This window comes from Chenopodium album, chromosome 10, assembly GCF_948465745.1.
Source record: "Chenopodium album chromosome 10, dcCheAlbu1.1, whole genome shotgun sequence".
NCBI classification, from domain to species: Eukaryota; Viridiplantae; Streptophyta; class Magnoliopsida; order Caryophyllales; family Amaranthaceae; genus Chenopodium; species Chenopodium album.
Window position 1 is genome coordinate 6,281,360 of NC_137843.1, and position 22,517 is coordinate 6,303,876.

The 22,517-nt window shown below is 35.6% G+C and overlaps 1 protein-coding gene across 1 annotated transcript; it reads left to right on the plus strand.

Moving 5' to 3' along the window:
* Window positions 1-267: 267 nt before the first annotated feature.
* LOC145562074 (sodium/hydrogen exchanger 8-like) lies at window positions 268-22,307 on the plus strand. The gene is made up of 23 exons (XM_081622245.1): window positions 268-674; window positions 2,898-2,948; window positions 3,046-3,137; window positions 3,714-3,791; window positions 3,979-4,136; window positions 4,348-4,449; window positions 4,537-4,654; window positions 5,896-5,948; window positions 6,042-6,107; window positions 6,876-6,920; window positions 7,705-7,760; window positions 10,199-10,383; window positions 11,181-11,228; window positions 11,355-11,462; window positions 12,796-13,033; window positions 14,243-14,545; window positions 15,325-15,422; window positions 16,217-16,348; window positions 16,426-16,644; window positions 16,725-16,931; window positions 18,694-18,958; window positions 19,044-19,342; window positions 21,675-22,307. Exons 1-23 carry the CDS (start codon window positions 422-424, stop codon window positions 21,984-21,986), a joined length of 3,486 nt encoding a protein of 1,161 aa, XP_081478371.1. The 5' UTR covers window positions 268-421; the 3' UTR covers window positions 21,987-22,307.
* Window positions 22,308-22,517: the final 210 nt, after the last annotated feature.

The window sequence follows — 22,517 nt, forward strand, 5'->3', positions numbered from 1 at the left end:
ATGTATAAATACAGAATAAGTCCTGACCTCAAGGAGATGGGACTAGTACAAAAGTAAGTAGGACTCTAGGAAATACTCTTTTTCTATCACCTCTAATAAATTACTAGTACAGTACTTAATTAATAAACTATGTACTCGTAATAAATTACTAGTACTCCGTAACACTATGTACCACATCATTTCATCTACTTTGTCTTTTCTCAAAAAATGACCAACACTAGAAAACAACCTACAATAATTTATTGACAAAATTCACAAAAAACATAATACCTGGTACTTAACAAATAATAATCACTACTGTAATCACTCAAAATCTTGTTGACTTTCATTTTCTCTCTCCTCACTCAATCTCCATTCTCCAATTCAATTTCCATTTCAACTGTTCTGAACAATATCATTCCGCCATTGCAGCACCTCGGCTATGGCTGCATACCGAATTGCGGTTCCGTTTCCGTTAATGTTAGCGGAAGTCGGAGCCGAAACTACCACCCCAACGAATTCCACCATTTCTGGTTCTGCGATGGCGGAAGAATCTGAGTCTACTCCAACTGACGCCGTTATCTTCTTCGGCGTCAGTTTAATTCTAGGGATTGCTTGTCGTCACTTTCTTCGAGGTACTCGCGTTCCTTATACTGTCGCTTTGCTCATCATTGGTATTGGCCTTGGTTCTTTAGGTACGTCTTTCTTAATTTCAATTGATTGTTGATTTTTGCCGTGTTTTTTCCGATTGTTTTGGATGTGATTTTTTTCGAGTTTTTATTGTTGAATTATTACTTTTCGTTTTTCAAATTTTGCTGTTTTGATTAATTGATTGATTTCTATAAGTGGAAATGAATTTTACTGTATGATTATGATTATAATCTGATCATATTGATTTGAGTTGAAAAAGTTGTAAATTGTGATTTGCATAAAAAGTATCTTTATTTTATTAATTTTTTGGAGAAATTTGAATCTTCTAAGTCCTTTTCAGCAGCTGGTAGATGCTAAATTCTCTGATTTATTGTTGAATTTTTAATTTGGATGTTTATGTTTGATCGTGCTAAGTTTAATGTTAAAAATTTTAAATCGGATGAGAATTGCTGCTTGACGATGAGGAGGAGAGTTTGGTCCACAAATAAGGCTTTGGAGCTTCCATACTAAAACTAATTGGCAATAGAAGGAGTTACTACCACCTCTCCTCTTTCTCCAATGTAGGACACTCACAAGTGGGCTACAATGGGTTTCAACACTCCCCCTCACTTGTAAGTAGGAGGAGGAGAGTTTGGTCCACAAACAAGGATTTGGAGCTTCCATACTAAAACTAAATGGCAATAGAAGGAGTTACTCCTCTACCTTATAAAGTGGAACCACCTCTCCTCTTTCTCCAATGTGGGAAACTCACAAGTGGGTTACAATGGGTTTCAACAAAATATAATAATACTCCCTCCGTATTTGGAGTCCGGACAGTTGATATACATATAGTACCACCAGATCAATATGAACTCCCAATCTATCAGCGAATCAATCCAATCAAGCAAATAACTTTGTATTTCCGAAACCATGATGAATTTATTGCATTTTCATCTCATAAGTCGTAACAAATACTGTTAGTTGAGTTTTTCTCGTAAATGCATCCCCATGACCACAGCCCCTTGCACCACCAAGTAGACTATGGCCAAGGATTGTGCTGCTATAAGGGTGGTGTGTTGTCCAGCTGTTGATGTGCTGCCACTGGAGAGACAGAGAGAAAATGGGTAAGGTGAAGGTGAAGTAAAGTGAGGATGTTAATTCCAGCCCAAAAATGCTTTCCAGCCGTGTCGTTCTTGTTATTGTTGGCCAAATATATTTCAGCCCCTTTTGGCATTTCTAAGAAGTTACTCAAACGGAACAGGTGAAATTAAAGAGCTACCATGATTGTGTCTACATTTGAAGACATGATAAAATGGGACTGTATTTGTTAGAGACTGGTTCTGACAAAAATGGTTTGTGTGGATGGTCAAAATATTTTGGAATTGTTGGTAGTTGAATAGTGGATGGCGAATCTAATCATGTTAATATGAATTTTGTTGGTTATGGGAAGCGAATTTGTAGTATTGGTCAACATTAGAGAAAATCAAAAGTAGTGATAGTAAATCACAAGTTCAGGAATTTGGGGTATTTGAGATTTCGTATGCTGGTATATCAATGATTTAGGGAAACAAGAGCTTATTGGGACCATCAATCTGTTGATTGGTAATGTTTGGTCTCCCTATGTTATTTAATGTTCTTTACGTTTTCTTTCCTTTGAGTCACTCTTGCACATATGCATGTAGGGTAAATGCTTTTTTGTCTTGGGGTATCGAATGGCATTCACAAATTCCAATCCTCTAATTACATTTGTAACAAGTTGACATTTGTGTATATTAACTTTATTTTGCCCCCCACGTTTTGTCTCATACTATGCGTCTATATGTGTTGACACCACAATTGTGTCTGCATGTGCATGTTTTTGGCATGTTCATATTTTTAGTGTCTCTCTAAGTCACTTTACTTGTGCTTGAGTGTGTGCTCTACTGACTCTCTCTCTCTGTGTCTCTGTCTCTCTCTCTCTCTCTCTCTCTCTGTGCATAGTGTGCGTCCACTTTTGTGTGTTTCACTTAGATGTGCAGCTCTATACTTATTGTTGTACTGTTGTAAGTCTTTTAGACCCTTTCTTTTGCTTCAATATGCTGCACTGCCCTCTTTGTATTCTCTTCATGATGCATTCATATGTATGCGTGTGAAACTGTGAATCTTTAGTGCAGTGGCCTTATGCTTTTTGTAGATAGTGATGAAGTGATCACAAGTGTTGGTGCTTCAAGCAGTTATTTTAGTCCTTTGCCTGCTTTAATTATGTAACAGAACACATATTTTCATATCAAATGTTGGTTGTTGTGCAGAATATGGTACAAAGCATGGTTTGGGAAGGTTTGGGGATGGTATCCGCATTTGTAAGTCCCTCCTGTTGTTCATTTTATCATTTTCTCTGTTGGATCTTGAATATGTATCAAACTATTGAAATTTGATGCTGATGTTATTATGTCACAGGGGAAAATATTGATCCAGAGCTCCTTTTGGCTGTATTTCTCCCTGCCCTTCTGTTTGAAAGTTCCTTTTCAATGGAAATTCACCAAATAAAGGTTCGTTTACCCACTTTCCGATATACTACATATTTAATTAGAGATTTCTATATATGTAGAACTTTGCATTAGTTTTCTTTCTGTTGGTGAAATCTTGTTTATGTTAGAACTTAGAAGGGGATTAGTCTTACATGGTTACTTTAAATTGTATACCCAGCTGAAGACCCTTGAATGTTTGATGACAGTCTCTAATTTTGATGAATTATTGATTGTCTGAATTGCTTTAGTGGGGAGGTGCCATAAATTTTTCTGAGAGAGACAAGCATCTTTGTACATATATTTTCATAATCGATTTTTATTCTTTTCTTGTACCATATGAATCAAGAAACGGAAAATAGTGTGCCTGTAGCAGGTTGCAACCATCTTTTTTTTTTTTTTTTTTTTGTTTACTTTTTATTTCATAATTGTTGCTGATATAGGCTAGTTCTCGTTTACTAATCAATACGTGTTTTTATAAGGGTTCAATAAAGTTTGCTTTTATTTCTCTCATAAATTGGTGAAGTTGTTGTATTTAGTCATTTGTTTATGGAAATTCTTGAAGTTTGCATTCTCCATACTCCTACACTTTCTGTGCAGAGATGTGCAGCTCAAATGATTCTGCTTGCTGGACCAGGTGTTCTGATATCAACCTTTTGTCTTGGAGCAGCACTAAAGGTAAGAAACTGATACTGGGCAGATTATGATTTTTGTTACTCTTGCTAATTTTGACCTTAAGTTGTGTGTGTATAAGTAGGTTATAGTTGACAAAGTTGTGTGTCATCCACAATTCAATGCTGCACATTGTACTGTATGCAAACTTTTGTACTTGAATGACCTTTGAGCTGCATGTGGTTTGTTGCAGCTTTCATTTCCTTATGACTGGAGCTGGAAGACATCATTGTTGCTCGGTGGACTTCTAAGTGCAACTGATCCTGTAGCTGTTGTAGCTCTCTTGAAAGAACTTGGGGCAAGCAAAAAATTGAGTACTATAATTGAGGGGGAATCCTTGATGAATGATGGGTGTGATCTCACTTCCTTGAATTTGTATTCTATGTTTCTATTGGCAGAATATATATGCTTTGTTAGAACCATTGTGTGAGATCAGTTTAAAGTCAACTATCTTTTTTTTTTTTTTCAAATTTTTAAATTTTTTTTTTAAATTAGTGGTTGAATGCTTACAGTGATTACAGATATCTGTTAAGTTAAAGAACTTCTTGGTATCCATTTTCAGGACTGCAATTGTGGTTTATCAACTGTTCTTAAAAATGATCCTTGGTCGAACCTTCAATTGGGCATCAATTCTTAAATATTTGGTTCAAGTTACATTTGGAGCGTAAGTTGCATTTTTTATTTACATCTTTTGCATAGCTTATGATGAAAGATCATTTCTTACTATCATTATTTACTTTCTCCGTCACAGTGTGGGATTTGGAATTGCATTTGGAATAGCATCAGTGTTGTGGCTCGGATTTATTTTCAATGACACTATAATAGAGATTACTTTGACCCTTGCTGTGAGCTATGTTGCCTATTTTACTGTAAGTTGCTATTTCTGAATGGACATTAAATCTTTTATGCTATTTGTTAAGTACCCTTCTGTAAGTTGCTGTTATTTTTTCAATATTTTGGAAATTATTGGTGCACAGTGTTTAGTTTAATTTGCTGATTTTTCTAGGTGATATGGTTAGTTGGACCCAATAAGTTTTATCAGTATATATTTAGAAGGAAAAATTTATCATAACACACCCTACAAAGGCGAATATTTTTTTTTAAAAATTTATTTAAATAATCAAGAGTAAAATAAGAATCTAACTTTTGATTTTGTACGGAAACTGCCTTCTAATGTAAGAGGGTACCGAATCTTTGTTTCCTGTAAGTAGACCTGAACTCTGGCATTGACCAGTCATGTGCTGTTTTTTTTTTTTTTCTTCTTTTTTTTTTTTTTTACTCTCTTATCCCCTTCCACTTTGATCATCTCTACTTAGTACCCTTTCTCACCATGAAGCCATCGTGTCTACTATGCAATTGAAAGAATACAAGTTATCTGATCCTCCTCACTACCCTCCTTAACCTTTTTTCTCTTGAAAATGGACACCATAGATGTCAAGCCATATGTCTCCTCATCCTCCAGTTTGATTCCTTATTGTTTCCAAATAGTAGATTTGTATTTGACATTTTTTAGATATTTAAACATGCTACTCTATTTAAGAAATGATGATACTTAGCCAAAAGTTAAATTGGCTGGACTTGCCCTGCATAGATGTTGAGTGTTGGATGGTAATGTGGTATTTGACTGATGTGGTCAACTAGGAAGAGGAATGCCAGAGGAGGTGGAGCTGGGTCAGAGGGGAAGCAAATAAGAATTAAGAGGAGATTGATAATGAGGGATAATGAAGAAGATCGAAAAATAAGTAGCATAATGGTCAGCGCTAGAATATTGGTCAACTTGTCAAATCTGAGATTTGGTACCATTCTACAACCAAAAACATAATATGTATTGTAGAGTATAAGGTAGTTGCCCTCAAAAGGTACTTATAAAATTTCCTAGTGTTTGAAATTCTACTAGTAGGGGCTCTCAAAAAGGGTGAAAAACAGTGCTATGGCTGCTATGGAAAAAATTGACCCCCCCCCCCCCGCGGCCAATAATTTTTTTCAAGTCACCAATTAAATATAATAACAAATCCTGTAATTTCCATATAGATTTTGTTCTGTCTCAGGCTAGCATACTTCCCATCATTTAACCATCTGACATATCCGTATATGTTTTGTTATGTGATAGGCTCAAGAGGGAGCTGACGTGTCTGGTGTCTTGACCGTGATGACTTTAGGAATGTAAGTGTAATCTTGATCGAACTGTTTATTTATTTACTTACTTATTTATTTGTAGTAAAGAAAATATCTATATTATATCCAATTGATTGGCAGGTTTTATGCAGCAGCTGCTAGGACAGCATTTAAAGGTGAAAGTCAACAGAGTTTGCATCATTTTTGGTATGTATTTTACCATCTTATTTTGATAGGAGTTTTTGGCATGTGCAAATCCTTGCAATGATTATTGTATTTGATGTTTTAGAGAGGAATCGTCTCTGATGTACTCCTTTTCTGTGTTGGAGTCATAGGAAAGAATTCTGATAAGTTATTTCATATTTATACTGTTTTGGTGCTAAACTAAGCATTTTCTTATAATTGACATATATGAAATAATTGATTGCCCTTGGGTAACATTGCAGTCCCCAATCCTCAACAAAATAGGGATTAAGAAATTAGGATAATAAAAGAACAAATTGAGGAAGTTTCGAAAGTAGATCTTCTGATTTTCTTTCTCTCCATTTTTAGGCGAGAATTGGGTTGGGGGAGGGGGTAGATTTGCAGTTTGAATGCTTCTACAGTTGGATCTTTTTTCACTTTTGTTGATGGTGGACAAGGTTGTCAAAGTTTCTCAAATCAAACTTCATGCGCCATATGTGAAAGAGTTTAATATGCAAATACATAAATCAAGCTCTCATATTTACTAATTCTTATAAGGAGATTTTTGGTTTTTGTTTTGGAGAAGACATGCTGGTAGATTAAAACGAGTAACAATTATTAGTTACCAAGTTAGCCATTCGTATACATATGGAATCTGTGCGTCGACATGCCTGGTTGAAGAGATTGCCTATAGTCATTGCCAGAGGCTTTGCTTTCTGCTTGATTGAACTATGCGCTTATCCTGCCTTCCGCATTTTTCCTAACATATAAGTGTAATGCTTGTCAATGCAGGGAGATGGTGGCATACATAGCCAATACACTGATCTTTATCTTGAGGTAATTATTTGCATCTTGTGAAAATCTTATGTTTGGTATGCTTAATAGTAAAGAGGATAAGGAATGTTGGGATTACAAGCCAAACTCCAATATAATATTCAGAGAAGTACGGAGTACAGGAATCGAGGTTAGATTATTAAGAGCATGGGTCATGGGGTGGTCTTTGTGTGTGATACAAGAATCTGTGACATGGTTTTATTTACTGGAGAATGTGTAAATTGGGTGGATGTTTCATTACCTTTTCTTTTTAGTGTTTCATAGTTCACCTATTTACCAGTTGATTGCATTTAGGAAAGTGGGAAAAGAGTTTTCTAGCTTTATTTGGATATTTTGCATTTGGATCAAGGAAGGTTGTGATTTTTTTAATCCTAATTGATCTTGGTTTAGGTAGTATGGAGTCCTATAAATAGGTTTATTGCCATTGGCTTCTATCAGTCTGAAAGTCAGTTAAATGGGTAAATTAATTATTTGAGCCTTTTCAGGGGCGGGGGGGCCTATTTTGAAAGTGTTCGAGTAGTGCTGTGTAATACTTTACTGGAGTGGAATTCATGGGTATTTCCTGAAGTTTTTTATGACTTCTTTATTGCTATGGAATAAATTCATGTTTCATTATAGATATGGTGGCTGTAGTTTTATAGAGTTACTCGATTGGGGAGATTCAAAGAAATTGGGTTAATATGTAACTTCTGTCTCTGATGATTTGTACTATTTATTAGTTTTTATTTTTTGTTTATTTTTTACATGGCATGCTTGTCATCTATTTCGATTTCTTATGGATTTGCAGCGGAGCTGTCATAGCACAAGGTGTTCTCAGCAGTGATAACATTTTTGAAAACCATGGTAATGCTTCAGTATCTAAACTTGTATCAATTTATTTGCCAATGAAAGATGTGAACGTACTGTTCTTCTTGGTCCCTAAACTGTATATGAGAGGCTAGTAGATTGCAAATGGTTACAAAGATTTTTCTGTGGGTGTGCTGGTGGGGGAATTGAGAAGTGGATTCAGCATCACACATTAGGTCACCTATCTGATCTGTCTGTTGGTGCGGTCTTGTTTGAACTTGACTTTGATGGTATGTTTTAGGAGCTATATCCTTATGGAAGCAGGTCATAAGAATTTTAATCATAACGACATGGGTGAAATGCATGTAGGACAATACACACACATTGCTTTCCCTCTAAGAATTCATTTCCTAGACAACTTGTTCCTTCAATCTATAACTTATGGTAAATATCTGTATTTTTTTTCTGTGTGTGTGTGTGCGTGTGTGTGGGGCGGGGAGGGGGGGGGGGGGGGAGTGGGGGAGTGGGGTTGAATATTGGCCCCCTTTATTCCATCTATATATCCCCCAAAGGCCACTGTATTTAATTTTACCTCACCGGCTCATCCTTAACTCATAAGGACTCAATCCCACAGCCTTGCAGATCAGAGACGGGGGCTTACTAAACTGCCCCATCTATGCCTCTCATGACTTGTACAGCTCGTAGACGGGATAAGCTTTGTTTCAGCCTGATTTGTGGGTTGAGACAATTCTGTTTCTGTCAACATTCTGGTTGACACGTCATTCATTTTATGTCCCAAATGTAATTTTTGATTGAGGGCCACAAAACTTCTTGGTATCTTCAATCATAGGAGTAAATTTAATGAGTAGGGAAGTGGGTGAGGCTATAATTTTGCAGTATATATGAAAAATTATTTCTACCATTTAAAAGAATTTAGAAGAGGAATCTATATGAAGTTTTTCTTGTGACTCTTTTGTCAGCAACTCCAATTTGCAATACATTCTGTTGTAAAAAAGCAACATCAATGATAGATATACCTATAAATTTAGTAGAGCTATATCACGTTTGTCATATAGAAGAAGGGAGGGGGCGGGGGGTGGTGTGTTCACTTCATCTGCGGTTATGTTGGTGCTTATATCTTTGAACAATCCTACTGATGCAAAGTGGACAAGTGGATTTATTCACGATGTTGTGGAGCATCTCCAATAGTTTTGCTGGTTTTGATTGATTGATTAATACAGTAAAACTTGAGTGCAGAGAACAATGGTTGTATCTTTGGGACAAACAGGGGATTTGGTTTTTTTTTTTTTTCTTGTCTTAGATTGTATTACTCTTCCCTGATACATTGTGGGTTATATTCATGGGCATTTGCTCATTTGTTTGCAAGACGGAAGACCTGTTGATATGATTTTTAACCCATTAGGAGTACCTTCACGAATGAATGTAGGACAGATATTTGAATGTTCGCTTGGGTTAGCGGGGAGTCTGCTAGATCGACATTGTCGAATAGCACCTTTTGATGAAAGATATGAGCAGGAGGCTTCGAGAAAACTAGTGTTTTCTGAATTATATGAAGGCAGTAAGCAAACAGCGAATCTGTGGGTATTTGAACCTGAGTATCCGGGAAAGAGTCAAATATTTAATGGAAGAACGGGCGATCCTTTTGAACAACCTGTTATAATAGGAAATCCTTATATATTGAAATTAATTCATCAAGTTGATGATAAAATCCATGGACGTTCGAGTGGACATTATGCGCTTGTTACACAACAATCCCTTCGAGGAAGAGCCAAGCAAGGAGGACAGCGGGTAGGAGAAATGGAGGTTTGGGCTCTAGAAGGATTTGGTGTTGCTCATATTTTACAAGAGATGCTTACTTATAAATCGGATCATATTAAAGCTCGCCAGGAAGTACTTGGTACTCCGATCATTGGGGGAACAATACCTAACCCTGAAGATGCTCCAGAATCTTTTCGACTGCCCGTTCGAGAACTACGATCTTTGGCTCTGGAACTGAATCATTTCCTTGTAAAGGACTGTTCTTTAAAAGTGACAGTTCATTTTCTTCTGTATGCAAATGATCCAAAAAGGTCTTGATGAGTTACTCTTATTGGCATACCAATAAATTGGGTGTCTTTTGCAATGTTTTGTGCTTGAAGCCAGTTTCCTGTCTGGTTGTATATTTGGGACAGAATGGGATTTGGATTCTGTTTGGCTCTGATTAAAGTTTCCATTACACAGTGCAGGGGAATTTCTTTTTGTGGGTTATTCATTGATATCTGTCTATAATTCTAAAGATTCCTCTATAAAGGTGATATTATGTACCTTTAATCCTAATAGGAGAATGTCATACACCGAATTCAGGTTGACATTGCAATAGAAAGTAATTATATAGACCAAGTGACCCTAAAATTATGAGACATGTATGGTTTTACCTTGCAACATATTTCTTTAGTCTACCCTATACCCATTTCTAACGGTTTGTTTCTCTTCAGGTACTGCATGGGGCTATCTGATCCTTCTTTATGTATACGTCCTAGTTGCTCGGGGAGTGGTTGTTGGAGTTTTGTACCCATTTCTATGCTATTTTGGCTATGGTATGGAATGGAAAGAAGCTATGATTTTAGTATGGGCAGGGTTGCGGGGAGCTGTAGCATTGTCTCTTTCTCTATCTGTAAAGGTAAGTTAAGCAGCTTTTACGTTTCTGTTCAGTTTGTTATGCTTGATGTATGCTCTCTGCTTTTTTCAGTTCTTTTTGTTTGTAGAAGCAGGCTTTTAGATCTGTGTTTTTTAAGTCAAATGTTTGATGGTAATTCTGCTTGATGTTTGTTTTAAGTAGCTAATATTTGGCATAGAATAGTCAAAAAATGTGGTGCATTTTGTGCGGAATTAAAAGAATACAGTGCCCACCGGAAACTACTTTACTTTATATTGCGGAACCTTGGGTGTTTTGGATCGCTTAGAAAGTCTTGTTACATCTTTATATTCTGTCATCATGATGCTTCTGAATTTTATTTTATTTTATTTTTTTATTGTTTTGATCATAATTGTATTACTTTATATATTTGATTAATTACCTTTATTAAAAGAAATTACTTAAATAATGTAAAAGTAAATATGTGGATTGATTACCTTTATTGAGATTTTTTTTTTGGGTGCTTTATGTTCCCTGTACTAGCACTGATTGTAAAAAGGTTAACCATAGTGGTGGACTTTATCAATTTCATTACCGTCAGTGTTATTCTGGATGATGATAATGTGAGGTATTTGTTTAGAGTGCACTGAGGTATTTGATTAGAGTGCACTGCATATTAATGTATTATTGATGTAAAATTCCCATTCTTCCCTCTTCTTTATTTTATCTGTCCTCCTCTACCCTTTTTGTGACTGTCTGTGTGTGTTATTTGTGTGCCTGTGCATGAATTTTGATCTCCTTTACTGACTGCGAATTATATATTTATTTATTTGATGTTTCAGCGTTCTAGTGGTGACCCAGCTTATCTCAGTACGCAGACTGGAACACTGGTATGAACCTGATAAACCAAGATGATATACATATAATGCAATAGAGGATCCTGTGTATTCTATGGAACTAAGATTTATATGTGTACTTAGTCTTCTTACTGCTTTTGTTTTGATTTGTGGATGCAGTTTGTTTTTTTCACTGGCGGAATTGTATTCTTGACGCTAATCATAAATGGATCAACCACACAATTTGTCTTGCGGTTTTTAGGGATGGACAAGTTATCAAAAGCGAAGGTAATCTTATTTGGATGATTCGGTGCATCAATTATTAAATGGCTTCCATGTCTGGTAATTCAGAGTGTCAGATAACTGTGAGAAACTCTGCGGTGTGGTAGTGTGATTCGGTCACATTCTTATTGGTCCAAAAAGTCCTTTACTAAAGCCTTATAAATGTTACAATTTATGCATCCATAAGTCATGACTGGTTTTTAATTTTTTTAGGGAGTGGTCCTTTCAGAAGCATGCAATTTAGTTTCTGGTGATTGTTTCCAATTTAACATACTGCTTTTTGCGCCTAGCTATGAAATTTAAATGTGTCTGTCTCATAAGATATAAAAAGTTTGACAATTTGTAGAAGAATATAGCATTGACTGATTCCAAAAATATGGAAGCACATTGATGCTGTTGAGCCCATGAGCAAACCCACATGTAAGTGAAAGTGTTGTCCCACATCGAAAGAGTGTAAGAGTGTTGGGAAGTGTATCCCACATTGAAGAAACAAGAAAGTTGTGTCCAATTTATAAGGCTAAGGGGCTACTCCCCTCATTGCCATATGTTTTTGAAGTGGAATCTCTTTGGTTGTATAAAGTGGACACTTGTGACGGTGTGGCCCAGGCCTGTTTATCAGATGCCAACTGCAACTGCCTCTAGATAGTTTAGTTTTGCACTTTTCCTGACGATTTCCTGTGATTTAGAGTATATAAGTTGATTTGAATCAATCAAATGTGTATCCTATCTGATGGAAGAATAATTCGTCCTAATCGAATCATGTCCTCCAGCTAAGAAAGAAGACAATTAAGCCTCTCAGAATATTGAACTATGTGCTAGCTGCTGTGAACATAATATGAAAATGGAATAATTGGATCCCTTATTCCTCTCTCTTGTCAGTTCTTTGATTCTTCCACTTACCTTTTCTGAATCCTTTAGTGTATTTTTTTTTTCCTCATTACTTTAAAAACCACTTATAAAGCAGTTGAATTTATCTTTAACATAATGTCATGTCCATCATGGGATTCTAGCCTTTTTGATAATCTCTTTGCTATAGAGTTTACCGTACTGTTTTGATATATTTTTGGGCGTTTTGATTTAAGTGGGTGAATAAAATGATTCATGATCCCTTAGTATTGGACATTTTTATCTTCTCGAACCTTTATGTCTGTAGAAGATGTTCAGATACCAAATGTAACTTTATTATGCTACTATTTGTGGCTTCTTGTTTCCATATTTATATATCTATTTTATTTTTTTCATCCTAGTATTACTGTTAGTGCTATTATGGTGTACTATTCACTTTAATGTTGGTGTTAATTCCATAAATTATAATGTACTAGTATTATTCTTTTTCAAGAGACGCATATTGGAATTTACAAAATACGAAATGGAAAAGAAAGCATTAGAGGCATTTGGGGATCTAGGTGAAGATGAAGAACTGGGACCTGCTGATTGGCCCACTGTCAAACGATATATTAAGAGCTTAAACAGCATTAGTGGGGATCGCATCCACCCTCATGATGCTTCTGATACTTCTGACAATGGATTTTTGGATCCAATGAACTTGAAAGATATGCGTGTACGGCTCTTAAATGGTACTTAATGTTTCTAAACTCTTTATCTTTTATGACATAATTTCTACCAACTTGTATTATTTTAGCAATTACGCTGGCCTTCATCTCAAAGTAACTCTTACTAGTTAGAAATTTTATCCTGGAAAAGAAAAGAAATTGTTATTGTGGATTATTAGTATTTGAAATTGATTGCAGCTACTCTACTAAAAGTATATATTATAATTTCCTTTACCATTTTTTAAATAATAAAGGCCACATTTAGTTTTGAAAATCAACATTCATAACTTGGGATTGTTACTGCTACAAGTGCTACATATATTCTCTTATGAAACTAAAAACAAATCAAACTAATAAATTGAAACCAACAAATGTTCAAACTATTATCTAAGTGGTTGTAATTTTAAGATTACATTCAAACCCAAAAATATGGTTTGAAGTTTGGGGGTGTTACTGTTACATGCGGACCAACTAAGGGGGATGAAAAAATTTAATTCTGACACATTTTATTGAACTGAACCTGTACTGGTGCATCTATTGATGTTTCCCTTATCTAATCTGGTATCTAATTTGGAATGAGAATTTGTCACTGTTATTTTTAAGAGGTTCACTTCTCTGGAGATGATGTGAGGATATAATCAAGACTTGGTTAATTTCCTGAATGAAGCTTGGCCATTAAGGTGGTTAGCTCTTGACTGACAAAGCATGGCTACTTAAAATTCTCCAGGATCTGTGTTATTATGCTGTTTTCTTCATGTTGCTTTAAAATATTGCTCCAATGTGCCCTTTCCGTTATTTCTTTGCTGTTAGCCACTTAGCCTAAGTAAATCTGCAGGTTGGCTATGTTTATGTCATGATGTGCTGCATGAACTTTCTTTAATCTTCTGTAATGGTAAATTGGCAATCTTGTACATAACTAAGTTATATTTCTACTTACTGATGTTAGTCATGTAGCGAAGTTGGAAGAATTTTCTCTGGCAGATGGAGGAACTAATGCAGTGAATTTATTATCAAATTTGAGAGGGTGCTCTTTGGATGATGGTTTGTTTCTTGAATATTGAGTGTCTTTTTAGTCACCTGCATGTTGCTAATACAGACTAACACACATCGTGTAGAATCACCAGACGTGTGATGTATAAATACATCATGATATCTGTTATATCTGACTTTGCTACTTGCTTCCTGTTTGGATATCACCATTTGTGACTAGACTATGACATTTTGCAAAACCAGGTGTTCAATCTGCTTACTGGGTGATGCTTGATGAAGGGAGGATAACACAAAGTACTGCAAATGTATTAATGCAATCAGTTGATGAAGCACTTGATGCGGTGGATCATGAGCCATTATGTGATTGGAAAGGGTTAAAAAATAGTGTTCACTTTCCTAAATACTACCGGCTCCTTCAAGGAGGCATCTATCCAAAAAAGCTGGTTACTTTTTTCACAGTTGAAAGATTAGAATCTGCATGTTACATATGCGCTGCATTTTTACGGGCTCATAGAACTGCTCGTGGCCAGCTGCATGATTTCATTGGTGAGTGTACCTAATAAAAGTAGATCTTTCATCTTCTAAGCCATTCATAGTTTTCTCTTGTATTATATTTTGCAAGAGCTGTATAGATACCTTTCCTCTTGCCGTGATGGGTAGCTGAAGTTTATGGCTCTTGGCTGCATATGATCTTTGTAATTATTTTTATTTGTTTTATTTTCTGTCATCCCCAAAGAAAACCATACGTTTTCTATGCCCCCACTCCCCTCCTCTTCCCATCTCTCTCTGAACTTGTCATGCAAAACAAGGTAGTATCAGGGATCTTATGGTGAAGTCTTTATGACAGGTCATTATAATGTTACCTTCAGGGAAGTTGAATTTCTTAGAGGAAAACAACTAGACCAACCTAATAAGTAGAAAAGGGCAGATATATATCCCTATAAATAATGTTGCTAGTTTTCTTCTCTATTAACTTTTTCCTGTTCTCCCAGTGTGATATTGATCTATGGAATAAAATTAAGGAAGGATATGAAGACTAGCAAACCAGTTGTGGTGATATTACATAATTAGTATATAAAGAATAAATCAACTAGTTATTTAGCCATTTCTGTAGATGAATATGGGTGACATGCAGCTTTTTATGTGATTCCCTAACGATTTTGACCTATGTGGGCTCTAAACAATTTATGTTCTTTTGGTGAAAGCACTTGCTGAAATCATTCTTGAAGTCACAAATCTAGAAAGAGTGCACGTACAAATTTGTCATTCATGTATTGACAGCCTTCATGGCTACTCTGTTGTCTAATGGACCAATTCTGATACAGGTGACAGTGAGATATCTTCTGCTGTCATCAGTGAAAGCGAGACAGAAGGAGAGGAAGCAAGAAAATTTTTGGAAGATGTCCGCACTACCTTTCCTGAGGTTATGTTGTGCCCTTTTTTTTGTTATTCATATATTTATTACTGGCTTCATCCTTTTTTTTTTTTTTAATCAATGTCTACCTCATTCATTTAATTGACTAAATTATTTTACAACCTCACAGCTGGTATGGTAGAGAGTACCAATCATCATGATAATTATTTTACATTAAATTTTGCCTGAAAATTCTGTTCACTGTCTGTCATACTGCAACTCCATCCCTAAACTTATGTTTTTCTTCATAAAATGCATCACTAACCATTACTACGTTAGAAGTGGTAATAAATTCTAAGAAGTAAAAGAGATATTTAGGATCTATATGTTCTGATGGCAAACAAGGGAAAACACAATTGTAAAAATAGTTTTCCTTTGTTTGTTACATTACATGAAATAACCTAGAGGAAGAGAAAAATGGGAGTGGAAGGGAGAGGATGGATGGGAAGGGAAGAAAGGAATGTCAGGAGTAGGGAGGAATATATGGTGTTCCTTAGAGATGCTTTCCACTCATGGGAAAACCATTTCTACCTTGGGAGAAATTGTTTTTAAGCCTTTAATAACCATACAATGGAAAAAGAGAACACCATTTTCATGGAAAAAAATTCTGTCAAAACAAACAGAGCTTTAGGGGTGGACCAATGTTACCATGGAGATAAACATGAGACATTTTGTTTGCAAGATTGATAACTCTTAAATGCATTACCATCATCACCTTTTTATTATTTCCTACCAAACTATTTGTGAACTCTTTTACTCTCTAGCTCGGATAAGGCATTGACAATTGGGTCTGTAAATTTCAGGTTTTACGAGTTGTAAAGACGAGGCAAGTAACATATGCTGTATTGCAACATTTAATTGAATATATTGAGAGTCTAGAGAAGGCAGGAATACTGGAAGAGAAAGAGATGCATCATCTTCATGATGCTGTTCAGGTATGTTTATACCTCATTGTGTCATTTATAAAAAGATTGCAGCTTCTTTGCCAGTGACAAGAACTTCTTTCTTACAGACTGACTTGAAAAGACTTGTACGTAATCCTCCTACTGTTAAGATTCCAAAGATTGGGGAATTAATCAGCATGCATCCTTTCTTAGGAGCCCTTCCTTCAGGTGTTCGTGATCTGCTGGTTGGTTCTACTAAAGAAGAAGTTAAAGTTCGTGGTATGATGCTGTACAAGGAGGGAGGAAAGCCTCATGGGATCTGGCTTATATCAAATGGTGTGGTGAAGGTAATTGAAAAAGTATCTTTTAGATAAGTTTTGCACATTTTTTTTAAGAATCTAAAATTGACAGAGCTTTTGTCTTGTAGTGGGCCAGCAAGGTTAGGAAGAATAAGCATGCCTTGCATCAAACTTTTACCCATGGAAGTACTTTGGGGCTGTATGAAGTGCTGATCGGAAAGCCTTATCTTTGCGATATGATTACAGATTCTGTTGCAGTTTGCTTCTATATTGAAACTGAGAAGATTCTTGCAGCTCTGGGATCAGATCCTGCAGTGGAGCATTTCTTCTGGAAGGTATCTTAATAGGACATTAGTGTGTGTGTGTGTGTGTGTGTGTGTGTTTTCTAAGTGGTTATTTCTACATCTGTGTGACTTTAATACATTTTGGTATAACTCTGTAAAGTAAGACAAAGATTGAGATTATCTGGATGAGACATTAGATAATTACATCTGAAACCTAAAAGTGTTTTGCTTCGGCTCTTTCAAATCAATCTAATACGAACAGATAACTGATGTAAAACAAATCATGTGGCTGCCCCTTTAGAGTGATAAAGTGCAGAAGCTCAATTTTCTGTATACAAAACGAGCGGAATAAATATGTCTTCTTGTCTGCAAAATATTGCTTCGTATTAGGCTACACTTTTATCAATAATTTGAGACCAAAAAACAAAATGAAATAAAAGTATGCTGTGAGTTTTATTCTCTCTTAATTAATCTGCTATTCTGCTTGCTGGCATGGGTCACTGTATCGATCATAACCGAAGAAATATGTTGACTGGTTGTTGCTCATTCCAATGAAAAGTTTGGAGTTCTTTTGGTGGATGAGAGAAGTTGGGATGATATATCTGCCGCTTTATGCCCCCTTGATTTTTTCTGATTGGAGCCATTTTATCTGCCCCTGGTAGTTTATGTGCATACTAATGCTAGTGTTAAGTGGCTTTTTGATCTCCCTCTGTACCTTAATGTTTGTCCCTATTTCCTCTTAAGTCCGTCCCTCTAAGTTTGCTCCATACTACTTTTGGTTGTAGGGGCCTACGGCTTTACTCTCACAAAAACTATATTTGATGATTTAGTCTCAACACTTTTCTCTCTCATCAATTTCTCCCAACTAAAGATTAAGGGACGGAGGGGAAAACAAAAGGGGACGGAGTGGGTAGCTTTCACTTTGAAGGAACATGTATTCATCTTCAATCCAGTCTGAGTATAATAGTGGTTAAGTGGGTCAAATGTCACAATATTTGATTGCTCAAATATCCTGATTCTATAAGAAGCTTCTTTGTTAGTCTTATCTTAATATAGTTTTAAAAAGTCTATTTAAGTATGATGCAATGTTATATATATTTGCTTATCAACCTTTCCTATTTGATTGCTATTCAAGACTTGAGAAAGCTTCATGGATATACTCCGTAAGTAATTTATTTAACATTGACTGTATATTCTCTTGTAGATCTTTTAATTAATAGCTAAGAAACTTTCATTACAAACTCACTGACCCTGCAGTTCAACCCATTGCCTTGTGTGGATCCTGCATATGAAGAATTCTGTTAGGGAATTTAGTTGTAAACTATGTTACTCAGACTCTACTTTGCCTTAATTGCGCAACATGAGTAGGACACAACACTTCAATTTGTGCAAAAATTATGAAATTTTTTCACAATATAGCGAAGTTGGACATGTTTACCCGAGCTCGAGTAACATAGATTGTAAGCTACATTATCTTGATCAATAGATCGGCTGGAAAGAACAAATAATATGTGTAGAGCACCAAAAAGCTATCTTGAAGATTTATCTTCTGAAAATTTCTCAAGTATGGCAACTGAAGTATAGGGATCACAATAAGTAGTTTCTAATTGAATGTTTTCCTTCAACAAAGTCAAGTTTCTCGCTTATAGGAAAATTCCAGAGGATCATCGATCTCTTGTAGCAATCTACTTTTAAATGGATTAACTGATTAAAGTTAAGGATCTCTTGTCTTGCTGTATGCTTTAGCCAATGTGGTAGATCAGGATATTCTTTGTACTACTCTTATGATGACATTCTGGTTACTCATTTTCAGGAAAGTGTTATTGTGCTTGCCAAAGTCCTCCTTCCTCGAGTTTTTGAAAATATGTCAATGCAAGATATGAGGAAGCTCACAGCTGAGAGGTCAACATTGAACACCTACCTGAGGGGTGAAACTATTGAAGTCCCATCACATTCTATAGGGTTTTTACTAGAAGGCTTTATAAAAAGCCATTCTCTTGTTGAGGAACTGATTACATCACCAGCAGCTTTATGGCCTGCACAAGGAAATTCGAGCTTCCTCAGTCAAGAGGGTTCTGGTCAGCCTTTTTTTTTTTTTTTTTTCCAATTTTATCTTTTCTCCTCATTTTAATTGCACAATGCCTAACTTTTGCCTTTGTTTAGGATACAAATCAACCAGCTTTTTACATCAGGGAGCTTCATACTATGTTGAGACTAGAGCTAGAGTCCTTTTGATTGACATGGTTCCAATACAAGCTGATAATACTCTCCTGAGGCGGAAGTCCTCCTTATTGCTCCATGATCAGTCTTCAAGATCTCTGAATTCTAGGGATCATGCTGGTCTTCTGAGTTGGCCTGAGAATCAATACAAGTCACATCAGCGTCTACCAGACGGCCAAGAAATAGGTGATAGTCAAAACTTATCAGCCAAAGCTATGCGGTTGAGCATCTACGGCAGCACGGTAATTTTCTATCTGTTCTGTTAGATTCCAGCCCAACTATTTTCTTAAGCTGCCTTTACTCAAAAAAGAAATTTGAGCTTCTTATTCCTGGCCTCTTGTTTGAGCTTTTTACTTCATATCATTTATCTACTGAATTCAAGTGATCTACTTCAACTCTCTGAATAGTCCCTGAGGTCAAGCAAAATACTCAAATTGACCCTGTACCTTGCCTTTGCCGAATACATGGTAACCGTTAGGTTACAATGTCTTTCCAAATTTGACCATAGTGATAATGATGGAGGGGAAGGCGCGCTCATTTTCTTCCCTTCTCTCTCTCTCTATTATTTTTCTGTACAACAGTGATGCCATATTTTCTTTCTTTTTTATTTTTTTTCCTATGTCAATGTTAACAATAAATTTTTTTTCTAAATGAGAATTTTCTTTTATTTTTTCCTTTTGGCCTGTTGGATCCCTATCGAAGAATTTCCTTTCTAGCCTTGTTTGTTGAGGTGTTTTAAGCATTTAAACTTGCTTTGTAAATGCTGATAAGTTTGTGGTCGGTTTCACCAAAATTCCCCCTTTCCCCACTGCTGCCACTAAATTTTGTGGGGACGAAATATCACTTTCTAAATTCCTCATTTGTAAGAGGATCAAGTGTGGGTTTTAACCCAGATATCTGTCAGTCTGCATTGCTAAGTAGAGGAGGATGCTCACGTCCTCAAAATCATCGTCATCTACTTTTCTTAATCCATCACTCAAAGAAAGTGCTTTCTTTCTACTTGTCTCCATGTTCATTATGCCTTTTACATTCTTTTGGATTATTAATCTACATAATTTGTTCTCTTAACTTCTTAAGTAGTGAATTTCTGTCTTGTCAAATTGTTTTCCTTTTCTTATCAAATTCGTTTGGTCACTTGGTTTTGTTTTTCTAGTGGTGACTCGTGACTGGTGAGTTTACATGCATGTTTAGATTAAGGCCACGTTCACTTTACCTTATTTTTGCTAAACTATTGAAACAAAATTATATTTGCTGAACTTAAATTATTATTACTGAAGTTAAATTAATTTTACTGAACTGAAATTATTTTTACTGATTTTTTATTATAATTCTTTTTTAAGAAAACTGAATTTTACTGAACTAAATTTATTTTGACTGACTGAAATTATTTTTACTGAACTGAAATTAATTTTACTGATCTGAACTTATTTTTACTGAACAAAAATTATTTTTACTTAATATTATTTTTTTAAGGTGAAGTGAACAAGGCATAAGATGGTATTTAGAGTGCTTGCAAAAAGAGAAGTGTTCAGATTTATATGTTTAATTTGCATGATTTTGAGTGTAGAACTTTGTATGTTGCCTATGGGTATAGTGAAGTTATATATTCCAAAAATGAGGGAGAGGAGGGTGAGTCATTTACGTGGAGGGAGTGGGGGTAGGGGATTTTCGGGTTTGTTGTTTGTTTTCCATATGTTTGCTTGAGTTGGTTAGGAAATTGAGGTATCTTTTACTATCAAATTAATAACACGACAAGAAGAAGAGGAGAGGAAAAGCAAGAATGACGCTTCCATCATCAATTCATCAATAAGGTCATTTGTGAGAAAACATAACCTCATGTTACATCATGTGTCTGCAAAAACAGTTAATTTGAGTATTTTACTAGACCTCAGGGTTGTTGGAAATAAGATAGCAAACTATTGAAATTTACTGAGGAAATATCACTGCATTCATCTCAAATGAAATTAGAAGAAAGTGGCTACTGATAATTGTGGAGTACTTAGTGCTTTAAACATAGGACCATATATCCCACTAACTAAATCATGCTAGTAGTTGTTAATGCCACTAACAATGTTGGCTTACTTACTAAAGCTTGAATATAGCAAATAAATTAGATATTAGTAATTAATTTGACCAAAGCATACTTATTTTTGAAGCATATTTAACAGGGGTTTCCTAGAAATTTTCTTTAGTAGCTATTATGCCTTTGTTAACTTCCTCTTGTGTAGTAGTATTGGTATTGTAAAACCTCCCTCTTGTTTTTTCCATCTGCCCTAAAAGAATGGATTGCCTTGAAGACTGTAGGAGAGAGACTCTTGCTAGCTTTGGTACTGTTTTAATATGCTTCTAAATATCAATTTTTTTTTTTTTTTTTTTTTTTTTTTCATGTACGTGGTTGATTGATTGATTGTACGTGGTTGTTGATTTTTTATTTTATTTTTTTTTAACATAGCTCTCTGATGTTGCATATTTTATGTTCTTTGAGACAAACTATCAAGCAATTACTTTGATCTTTCCCTTATGAAAGAGGATTGTACTGATGCCTCGGTTTCTTGATCCTTAACAATTTTATAGGCAAAAGATGTCCCTGTGCGAGGACATAGTTTTCAAGGGTATACATTGGGTAATCCTTCACATGTCCGTTCATATCCTCAAGTTCCTATCGGACAGAAACAACGTCCTCTCACTTCAGTAAAATCAGAAGGATCTAATACTGTTAGGAAGAGACTTGGAGAGGATGTTATGAGAGAAGAGCTCCTTCCTCCAACACATAGTAGGCACCCAAGTCGTGCAGTAGATGATTCCAGCTCTGAATCTGGTGGTGAAGATGAAGTTATCGTGAGAATCGATTCACCAAGCAAGCTCTCTTTCCGCCAAGCTCCTTGAGATCTCTTTTGGCATATTCCTCCACATCATTCCCACCTCTGTATCACACTCATTACCTTCTTATTTATCCTGTAAATTTAATTCTGTAATTTGCGTTTCCTATGTATATGGAGAAGAGAGTGGTAGTTTTCACTCAGTTACAAACTGTTGGAAATTTGTATAATTGTAGTCCGACGAATGTCTGCCACTGTATCCAAGAGAAATTTCGAGAAAGTTACCATTTTTGGATTGTAAGGTTGTATGTATCAAAATTGTTATTTACAATAATAATAACAATAAATAATACCAATAATGTCATATATATAAGCGGGAGCTTTGTTAACTCAATGTTCCACTGTCTTGATGCCTGCTTGAGGCCGTAAATGCTTTTGATCAGCTTATTCTCCTATTCTCCTTGATACCCTTGAGAAAGCTTCATGTTGAATAATTCTTCCAAGTTTCCATGCAAAAATGCAAGCAAAATTGATGTTCAAATAATGCAAGTTTAGTTTTGTGCAGCTGATAAAGCAATCGAAGTCCTTAGTCCTTACT

Coding starts and splice junctions, on each gene's coding strand:
- LOC145562074 (XM_081622245.1), top strand. CDS start 422: ATGGCTGCATACCGAATTGCGGTTCCGTTTCCGTTAATGTTAGCGGAA. Junction 11,463..12,795: donor ACAAGTTATCAAAAGCGAAG/GTAATCTTATTT, acceptor TTCTTTTTCAAG/AGACGCATATTGGAATTTAC. Junction 16,645..16,724: donor TATCAAATGGTGTGGTGAAG/GTAATTGAAAAA, acceptor TTTGTCTTGTAG/TGGGCCAGCAAGGTTAGGAA.